General features: G+C 35.7%; 2 protein-coding genes across 6 annotated transcripts in view; one reads left to right on the forward strand and one right to left on the reverse strand.

The window, feature by feature from the left end:
* LOC111386592 (WD repeat-containing protein LWD1-like) overlaps positions 1 to 1,513 on the reverse strand; it is a 3,433-nt gene extending 1,920 nt beyond the window's left edge. For all 3 annotated transcript variants that reach the window (XM_023011062.1, XM_023011060.1, XM_023011061.1), the window contains exon 1: positions 382 to 1,513. In XM_023011062.1, the coding sequence (XP_022866830.1) occupies positions 382 to 1,434 (1,053 nt within the window). In that variant the 5' untranslated portion in view covers positions 1,435 to 1,513. The remainder of the gene's footprint in view (positions 1 to 381) is intronic.
* Positions 1,514 to 1,552: 39 nt separating this feature from the next.
* LOC111386591 (DEAD-box ATP-dependent RNA helicase 1-like) lies at positions 1,553 to 7,843 on the forward strand. 3 transcript variants are annotated; one of them, XM_023011056.1, is made up of 10 exons: positions 1,553 to 1,701; positions 2,182 to 2,320; positions 2,559 to 2,808; positions 3,013 to 3,267; positions 3,818 to 3,972; positions 4,431 to 4,608; positions 5,066 to 5,253; positions 6,419 to 6,623; positions 6,922 to 7,027; positions 7,225 to 7,843. In XM_023011056.1, the coding sequence occupies exons 2-10, from the start codon at positions 2,199 to 2,201 to the stop codon at positions 7,317 to 7,319; spliced, it is 1,554 nt and encodes a 517-aa protein (XP_022866824.1). In that variant the 5' UTR covers positions 1,553 to 1,701; positions 2,182 to 2,198; the 3' UTR covers positions 7,320 to 7,843. The 3 variants fall into 3 exon arrangements, with proteins under 3 accessions (XP_022866824.1, XP_022866826.1, XP_022866825.1); XM_023011058.1 differs by having other exon boundaries at positions 2,574 to 2,808; XM_023011057.1 differs by having other exon boundaries at positions 1,582 to 1,701; positions 2,115 to 2,320.
* The last annotated feature ends 2,748 nt before the right edge of the window (positions 7,844 to 10,591 follow it).

Consider the following 10,591-nt stretch of genomic DNA (forward strand, 5'->3'; position numbering starts at 1 on the left):
AGCCCCCCAACCCCCCCCCCAACACCAAAAAAAAAAAAAAAAAACAAAAAGAAATATATATATAGTCATTAACAGTAACATGACACATAATTAAGTGGCTCCTTTTTCCTTTCTAACCAGGCCAGAAACTACAATTACTGCCTATTTCATACAAGATAACAGAACAATGGATGTTCATAAGATGTAGGTTAACTCTTTGAATGCAACAATTTGCGAAGCTTTAATACCAAAAACAAAAACAAAAAAAAAAAAGAAAAGAAAAAGAAGAAAAAGAAACAGTTTTGAATTCAGATAATCGATTGCACTCAGCAACTGGCTAATGTAGAGGCTGATGATGGTCAGTCATACCACTAATTGGCAAATAGAATCATCTACTCATACCCTCAGAATCTGCAGCTTGTTGGAGAATGCAATGGCAACCCAGTCAGGCTGGGAGGAAGACCACTGCAGCTGCTCGATTTCAGCACCGGCCGTGTATGCCAGAATAGGATCTAGCCCACCCTCGACTGGCTGCCCCATGGAGGAAAGATCCCAGATAAGCGCCTGAGAATCATCCCCTGCTGTGCAAATGTGGCAGGAACTGTGAGGAGCCCATGCAATTGCATTCACACTGGCCTGGTGCCTCTGCAACTCCACCACTGGAAGAGTTGGGAAGCGAATATCCAGAACCACAACCTTGCTGCTATCCATTATAATCGTGGCCATGTACCTGGGGTCCTGCTTATTCCACCCCAACCGAACCAACGGAGTGTCAGGCTCGGAGCTCTCGTAAATAATCGTTGAATGCTCCTTGTCCCGGAGATCAAAAACCCTAACTGACCCATCAGCAGAAACCGAAGCAAAAACCCCAACACCTCCCCAGGCAATATCATAAACCTCCTTATCATGAGCAATCAATTGTGTATCCACCACCTCCTTTTCAATATCCCAAATCGTACAAGTAGTATCAATACTAGAAGTCCCAATACGCCTCGGATCCGCCTCATTCCAATCAAAAGAAGTCAGCGGACCAGAAAACTCACTATTCTTGTTATTATTCAACAAGCTCTTCATCTCCACGCGCCGACCGTCCGCAGAGGAACCACCGCCATCCGATATCTGCCAGAGGCGGAGATAATCAGAAGCCGAGGCAAGAAGGTCAGGGCGCTGGCACTCCTTATCGGGTATGAAAATGAGCTTTGTCGGCGGGTATGGGTGCTCGAAGGATAGCGCCGAGTCGGGGCGGATCTCTCCGGTGGAATCATCAAGCTGAACGATTTCAACCCGGTTGTTGTACTGTTCGAGAAGGCTGGCTATGGCGAGGCGGTAATTCTTGTCCTTGCGAACACTCCAATTCATGGCGTAGATGTTCCATGGAGCCTCATAAGTGTAGATCTCGGATCTTCGTTGTTGCTCGTCCGACGCATCTTGATTCGGGTCACTGCTCGCACCCATTTCTTCTCTTATCTTCTCGTCTATTGTCTCCGTCTCCGATGGTGGTACTTTTGAAACTTTCTTTATCCTCTGACCGTTATTTCTATTAAAAGAAAATAAAGTTTTCATTTTCTATTTTACCTTTATACCCTTTAGCCCTAAACAAAATCAAACGGCTCTGGAACAGCCGAAAAACAGCGGCAGCACCAGCAAAGAAACAGCAAGAAGAAGAAGAAGAAGAAGAACGGGATTAATTGTCAAAATTCTATCTTGGTTTCATCTCACTTGGTAAGTACTCCATTGTAAAAAAATATGCAGGAATAAGTACTTTTTTCAATGATTTTGTTAAATCAGATTATTGATGATGGAGTCAAAACAGTTGTAATTTTTATATACACGAATCAGTTGGCCCTCTACCTTGCTAGTTCTTCTTCTTTGCTGCAATTACTGTCTTTTTTAAACAAAGAATTTGCTCAATCGGCAGTCGGGCGTAATTTTATTATTAGTTGTAGCATTGTGTTTTTGTGCTGTACTTTTGCTGTATTTGGCACTGAATGAATAGAATAACCAAGTCAATTTACTTGATTATTGGGTCTGAATTATTGTGTTTTTAATTGTTCAAGGTAATTAACGCCATTGGACTAGTTTTAGACTATTAGTTTGGTTTGTAGTTATTTATGAGTTTACTTTCATCTGTGCAGCTTTGCACGCATATGTTGGCAGCTAACTAGTTGAAGAAATAACGGCTTGATTTTTAATGGTTTAAAGGGATTTAGATTGAAGTAATGGAGGTAGCTACAGAGCAAAAGAGGACAAGTGTGCCGGTGTTGCCATGGATGAGAAATCCAGTTGATAATAGCCTCTATGAAGAATGTCCGCTTAATTTCCTCCCTTTTCTGGACCCCAGGTAATATATTGCAGCTGGACAATGTATATATTTTATTTTCTGTATATTTTCTTGTTTGTTGTGCTGAGTGGAAATTTCTGGCAGCAGGGGAAAAGGGTTTGGATTAAATTATGGATGTATTAATACCATCACAACTTATTATACTGTGGTTAGATTGGTTGAATGATTTGTTACTTATTCTTCTATGATCCAATTTCTCTTTCTCCCCCTATCACCCTCCTCATTTTCCTTATTTTAGTTGTATTATTTTCAGGTTAGAGGCAGCTTTATGTAACATGGGTATCAGTTCACTCTTTCCTGTGCAAGTTGCAGTCTGGCAAGAGACAATTGGACCTGGTTCTTTTGAACGTGATCTTTGTATAAATTCACCTACCGGGAGTGGGAAAACTCTTGCTTATGCTTTACCAATTGTGCAGACGTTGTCAACTCGTGCAATAAAATGTCTCCGTGCTTTGGTGGTGTTGCCCACTCGTGACTTGGCTGTGCAGGTTATATATTCATCTCTATAAATTCACTGCATATTTATAGCTTTTTATTTCAATTATTGTTTTGTATATGATCTAATCATTAAATTGTTTTCCAGATTATACTTGTCTGTGCTTTCTTGTAATTCTAATCATTTTTATGGCAGACTTTCTCATTAAATATTGAAAAGCACTAAATGACATTAGCTTTGATGTTGTTCTTTTTAGGTCAAGGAAGTCTTTGCTTCCCTAGCTTCTGCAGTGGGCTTGTCTGTGGGTTTGGCTGTTGGTCAGTCTTCAATTGCTGATGAAATTTCGGAGCTCATCAAGAAGCCTACACTTGAGGCTGGTATCTGTTTTGACTCAGAAGATTTCTTATTGGGCTTAAGAAGTTCAGTGGACATACTGGTAGCAACACCAGGAAGGCTGATGGACCATATTTACAATACGAAGGGTTTTACGCTTGATCATCTTTGTTATCTTGTAAGCGAGAGATTGACTTTACTAGTGGAGCTATATTCTTCATTTGCTCTTAAATTTTTGTTTCCATTTATCTATAAACTCATATATTATTGAAGCCCTTGACCACCCCTTTTTGATCAAAATTTCTTTTAAATCTTTTTTTTCATTAACAACTTAAATTTGTGATCTCTCATTTCTGTTGCCTCTATATAGTATTGACTTCTAACACTGTGTTTCCAAGTATTTGGCCAAGCATTTCTAGTTCTTTTAAGCTACTTTGCTGTGTTGTCGTTGGAAGTATCATCTTCTGCTTGTCAATTATTTCTCTCTATTGGAGTCATTTTGGTGGATAGAATGACTCTTCTTTTGCCTGAATAAATTGGAAACTATTTATAAGCGTAATGTGGCCTGTAGTTTGAACGGCGATTAATTAATAATGAAAACTGAAAATGATATATTTGTCGAGGCTCCTGAACATTTACATTCAGGTCTTAACCCTCTCTTTTTGTGCGCGCTTGCTTGGGCAAAATGTTGGTCAGTTACCCATATGACTGACAAGATAAATATTCAGGTGGTTGACGAAACAGATCGGTTACTTAGGGAGGCTTATCAATCATGGCTGCCTACCGTCCTTCAATTGGCACACACTCCTAATCAAAGTCTGTATCCAGATGCAAGCAACATTTTGTCTCCTACTTTTGGGTCTTTGAAGACAATCAGGACGTTGTGAGTTCTACTCTATGCTGGTTTATTTTCACGAAAGGTTTAAAGACTTGATATGTTTGGTATAATATAGTTAAGTACTCGAGATTGATCATTGGATGGTATCCTTACTGTTTTTTTTTCTGGTGGTGCATGTTACACTTTAATTGTATATAATAACTCAGTTCAATTAAGTCTAGTCTTACATCTTAATAAATGTATGGCAAATGGTAGGAGAAAATAGATGTGTGCACTACATTGTAGGCATTAGAAGTCTTGATAAATATTTGTATCTTATTTGATTTCTGTCAGAGGCATTCTCCTGCTTTTGTTATTGCACTTGGTGTGACTTTTGGGGTTTCAAATCTCATTTTCTTTTCTTTTCCATTTTTTCTTTTCTTTTTTTTTTTTTCCTTCGGATTTTGAAGCATTTTCTAGTAGACACTAACGTTATTAGTTGGACCTATGTGGAATTGATGCAGTGGGGTGGAAAGGGGGTTTAAGGCTAAGCCTTACCCGAGGCTTATGAAGATGGTTCTATCAGCCACATTAACCCAGGATCCAAGCAAGCTTGCGCAGCTTGATCTTCACCATCCTTTGTTCTTGACTACTGGACCAAGGCGTTACCAGCTCCCCGAACAACTAAAATCCCTCAAAGTGGTATGGATATCTAATTCTACTGGCAAAACACAAGTCTTTTACATGCGCAACCATGCTCTTTCTTAAAGTATTCTATTACCACATGTATATTTGCTTCAAATTTTGTGGTTATAGAATATGATGAAAGCAAGCACTCTTTTATTTAATTACAACTTTTATTGTTTTGTTTTTGTTCTCCTTATCAAAAAGAAAAATAACCTCAGTTTTGTTTTGTTTTTTAAGTTGAAAAATATCTTGTGGGATCTATATATATGAAATTCAGTACATTCTGAAATTCAAGAGGTGAACAACTGAAGTGATGCAAAAACTTGATTCATAAATTTTTGGTACTTGTTCCATGTCTTTTGTTTCAAGTACGTTGCTGTTTAAATTATTATCTTTGGCTGCAATTCTGACTGGTCAAATAGTAACATTTGTCTTAATGTTTATATTGATGAATTCCTTCAACTGAGTGCAGATATGTGAACCCAAGTTTAAACCACTTTATCTACTCGTCCTATTGGAAACTTTGCTAGGGGAAAAGTGTATTGTTTTCACGTCATCTGTGGAGTCAACTCATAGGCTGTGCACCTTACTGAATTTCTTTGGTGATCGGCAAATCAAGATCAAAGAATACTCACGTCTTCAACGTCAGACCATAAGAAGGTAGTCTAATCCCACTTACATTGTTTATTAAAATAAATTATTTTCTGTTCATTCTTAATGTTTTCCATAGATGGAAATCAAGAGGGGATGGTGGGATAAAGGTTTTGTTGGCAACTTGGCATGAGTTAAATTTGATTCATCTCAGTCTCTCTCTCTCTCCCTCTACACACACACGCATACATTTTTGCTTATGGTGGGGTAAGTACAACTATAATCAGATGTTCTGAAACAAATAATATACCCCTCACCTCTGCCGAAAGTGATGCTATAATGGCGATAAAAGGAAATAATACTGATGTGGGGATGCACGCTGACCATGCTACTTGCTTTTAACTTCACATCTGTCCAGAGAGAAATTGACTAAAAATAAGCTTTATGTGCTACAGGTTCCATAACCTGCATGTGAATATATCAAATAGACCTATCCTTGTGTCAGTGATATTGGTTCCAGTTGAGTCAGTTGGTCCCCCTCTGAATATTTGAAGCCATTGTACTATGGCTTTTGAGTTTGTATAGAAGTGAAAAATGCACCTATATCTTCTCCTTGGAAAGGATTCTTTTGGGGAGAGAACATGAACTAAGCTCAAGGGAATGCTTGTATATATCTTACTGGAAAGTGGCTTTCTGATTTTTTTCTAGTCACATTAAATTACTATTCAAAATATATGTTCACAGTTCACGTATCTCTTTCATCTCGAGTCAATGACAGCCAGCTCTGATTTGTTATATGATGACGGGCCATATTTCATGTCAAAAATTTTCAGTTCAGTTACGTGCGTTTGAAGTTGCATCCTTAGTAATGTATATTTTGTTGTCTGTTTTAAATAGGAAGTTAATGAATGGGGTTTTTGTAATTGTAAGATTTTTATTATGCCCGACAGTAGTATTTTGCTTTGCTTGTTATGGGAGATAAGAACAGGGATTTATTGTCAAGCTCAAGCTGTGAACTCATGCAATCGAGTGATAAATAGATATACAATAAGCATTTTCAGGTTTCCTATGTGAAATGTCATAATTTTTTCTCAAGGGAATACTAAAAATCTGGTCAGTTACAAAGAGATTTCAGATTGATGATTGCAATGTCCAGTTCTTGATCAATTCATGGTCAATATTTATACAGTTGTGCACGATTGCTTTGTAATTTGCCAAGAAATCTGTCTTGCAGCAAGACATTGAGGGCATTCCGATCTGGAGAAATACAAGTGCTAGTTTCCTCTGATGCGATGACTCGTGGAATGGATGTTGAAGGGGTGAAAAATGTAATTAATTATGATATGCCTGCATATATCAAAACATACATTCACCGGGCTGGTCGAACTGCGAGAGCTGGTCAAACTGGGCGTTGCTTCACATTGTTGCTCAAAGATGAGGTATTTCCTTTTCTTTCCTGCTTGTGTTGTGGTTCTTCAGTTGCTTCTTCTTTCCCATCCTTTTCGTCTTTTCTCTTTACCAATTCTGCTTTTCTGATTCTTTGTATTTTCCTTTATTTACATGTTTTGTCACCATGCATTCTGAAGTAATATCGAATATCATTTGCATGTTTCTCTAAGTAACATAAATCAAATAAATATATGCAAACTATGAATTATGATGGTTCTGAAATTTGATAATTTTTTCCTCATATATAGCTCGTAACACTTGGAATTCACGAGCTTGAATTCATTTCAGGTTAAGCGATTCAAAAAGATTTTGCAGAAGGCTGATAATAATTCCTGTCCTGTTTATTCTATCCCGTCTGAATCAATAGAGTCGCTTCGTTCTCTGTATACTACAGGTAATTCACGCATTATTTTATCTACTGACTTCTGGAAATTTGTTATATCGTTTAACTCATCCTGTAGGTAATTCAAACTTGACATATTCCAGAAATGTTACTTTTTCCATGCAAAAGAAAAATGCATACATATTGATACTATTCACGTAATGCATTTTCTCTTATTTTCTGATTCCTGTATCATTCTTTTGAACCAGCTCTGGAGAAATTGAAAGACAGTATTGAATCAGAAAAGCATGGAAAACGCAGGATTAGCACGAAACTTTCTAAAAAGAAGGAAAAATCTGCTTGAAGGAGCTAGTGTCATTTTCTTGGAATGATGTCTTGGAACCAAATCTCTCCATCTGTTAAAAAATCATCCACATCCATCCCTCCAGCCGGACTCCAATTTCATCAGCGCTCTACTCCACGTTGACCTAACCCTCATAACAATATACGAACAAATGTCGGATCACAAGCCACTGAACTATTCCAGTGTTGATGAAGAAGAAATTGCACAAAACCAGAGTACCTTCTGACAACTTACTGCAGTGTTTTCATATCTCAACGCCACTCATTTATGGAAGAATGAGATATTCACCCTCTTTTATATGTCAATGCCACTCAATTGCGGAGATATATCGATGTTCTAATCCCTGATGTACAAGCAGTTGCAGGCTTTTCCTTGCACAAGGACTTTATTCATCCTTTATATTTTTGTACTTAGCATTTCTAAGTTCATCCATTCTGTAATAGCTTTTAAGATTTTTAGACGAAAAGGTTCAACATACTATTGGATTTGGAGCAGATAATTGTCAAAAATTTAAGTTGTCACCACCACCTTTAAAAAAATTGTGCATGTATGAGACCTTTGATGAAAAATTGATTGTGGCCCCTACATCTAGGGTCTTTTAAAAAATAAATTTTATTTCTTTGAAGGACTTAAAATTTTTAAACGATGCGATTCTAGTATAGATAGAAGGACAATTTTCTTCTAGAAAGGGCTTTATATGCTTGAGAATTCTTGTCCCTTGACAAGTCCAAGAATGTTGTATTCAAATGGAAACTTCCAAGAATTTGACTACTACGGTGACTTGCTCTGTGGGGAATTGTGGAGGAAGAGACCATCTGGAAGCAACGGACACTTGACATTCTAATTTGCCATGAGGTTCCTGATTTCTCCTGTGATTTTTTCCAATCGTAGGTTCCAAAACGAGCTTATTTAAACATCGTTTGCATGAATTCTTCCCATCCCACCATTTTCTATTAGCTTTGATAATCAAGAAATCTCTCTCAAAGGCCTCTCAAGGAAGAAAAACTAGGCCAAGAAAAAGCAAATTTTTTATTTTATTTTATTTTATTTTTTTTTTTGTGTGTGTCAGAGGTGATTATGGGAAAACCAATAAGGTACGTGAACCATTGGGTTGAGGTTGCACCATCTCCTATGATTTCTCCTAAAAAACCTTCTAATGCACCAAAGCTCGAGACGATTGCAGAGGAAGTATCGGAAAGAATGGATGTTCTGAGGAAGAGGGCGATCTAACTTGTTCCGGTTTTGCTTTCCGTCGCATGTTATATATCGAATTTTCATTATTTGACATGAAAAGGCAAGTCCTTTACGTCCATGGTCTGTACATTATAGTGCATAATACCACTTCTCAACAAATGCTGTGCTAGCGTTCCAAGAAGAATTTGCTTCAATCCAGGACAATGTTGAAGGAATCAAGGATTATTTTATATTATATATATAATAATAATAATTATTATATATTTTTTTTCTATTAATAAAATATAGAATTTAGAATACTTTTCCTTCTACCAAAATAACTCAAATATGACTAGTCCAAAATTATTTCTTCTTGAGACAATTTATATATTTAGCACGAGCTGCAAAATGAATATAATATAGATATCTTTTATCAACTTTTGAAATACTTAAATATTTAATTCAAATAATTTACGATAAATTCTAAAAGCATACGTATGCAAAATAAGTTATTTATGCAAATAAGTGGGTCATGTTTCCCACTTTAACTTTTGAACTTTAGTGTGACAACAAGACTGGACATGGACTATTTCATTTGCTAAATTATCAACATTAGTTTTTAGCTCATACGAGGATATAATTAAAATTCAGGGTGTTACATTCATGTTATATGTAAATTTAAATACTATCTTTGATTTCGGTTCCTAACATAGTGAGTGTATAACGGTGTTGCTTCCTTGTGTTGTGCACAAGAGTTTGTGAACCTAATTTATTGATGTTTGTAAACATCGTTAGTATAGAAACCAAGGTCGTTATTCAGACTCCTCGAGCATAATCTCATCAATTCATCATCCAATGCCTGTTACAAGTTTTCATCGTAAAGGGATCAAAGAGGAGAGCATATCATTATATTGACCTCAAATTATTTCAAAACTTGAATGATTACTTAATTACACAGTATTTTAAATTTAATTTAATTTATTTTTATAGAATTTTAAGCTATCATCATTATAATATGTGAATTTTACAACGAAACACATAATGAATTTGTTGTTAAATAAAATTAAATCCAAATCTTAACAATGAATTTTAATTAAATCGAAATTTATTTGGAGCAATAAAAGACGTTTTGCAAAGTTATGCAATGGAAGTGAGCTAATTGTAATGAAAAACACAATATATTTATTGATAAAATCAAATTAAAGTCAACAACAACGAAATTTAGTCCCTATTTGATAACCACCATTTAGAGAGAGAGAGAGAGAGAGAGAGAGAGAGAGAGAGAGAGAGTGTGTGTGTGTGTGTGTGTGTGTGTGTGTATGTGTTTTAAATATTGATTTTCTGGCATTGAGTTTACATAAAAAATATTTTATTGTATAAATATGATTAAAAATAAGTATGAAAATTAATGAGTTTTAGAGCCTGTTTGTCTCTCATTATGGGAGAATTTATAGAGTTTTAATTTTTTTTTATTTTTTTTATTTATTTTTTTGAGATTGTGTGGTTAAAATTTAAAGAAACTTTATTGGTTTGTATATAGAATATTTTATTGTGTAAATGCGTGGTGAAAAATGTTATTGTAGTAAACAATTTAATTTGTTAAAGGATGACAAATATGGATTTAAAAGGGAGAAGTTCAAAGTTTAGTGTCCAAAGTTCAACTATATCAATGTTAAATGGCCAAAATTTGACCACATCAAAGTTTAGTGAGCAATAGAAGATAGTTTTTTAAGTTTAGAGACCAAAATCCGATTATCTCAAATAAATAACGATGTGACGGGGTGCAACATTTGTATTCCGTCAACCACGTCATCAATTTCATTATAAGTTTGAGATGGAAGTTATGTCGGTAAATAACGTATAACTTTCAAAGTTCAATAATTAAAATTCGATATTTTAAATTTTAATGATCAATAAAAAATGTAGATAAAAGTTCAATGAACATCGGAACAATTAACTCATGGGGCAACAACGAACTTGAGTCAGGTGTGTTTTTCTCCTCTTCGCTTCAAGAAAAATAATAATAATAATAATAAAATTGAACGTATTCGCTGTTCTCAAAACGAAGTATTTCCCTTACTGTTATTTTTAGTTTCTGT

Source organism: Olea europaea, unplaced genomic scaffold (assembly GCF_002742605.1).
Source record: "Olea europaea var. sylvestris unplaced genomic scaffold, O_europaea_v1 scaffold363, whole genome shotgun sequence".
Lineage (NCBI taxonomy): Eukaryota > Viridiplantae > Streptophyta > Magnoliopsida > Lamiales > Oleaceae > Olea > Olea europaea.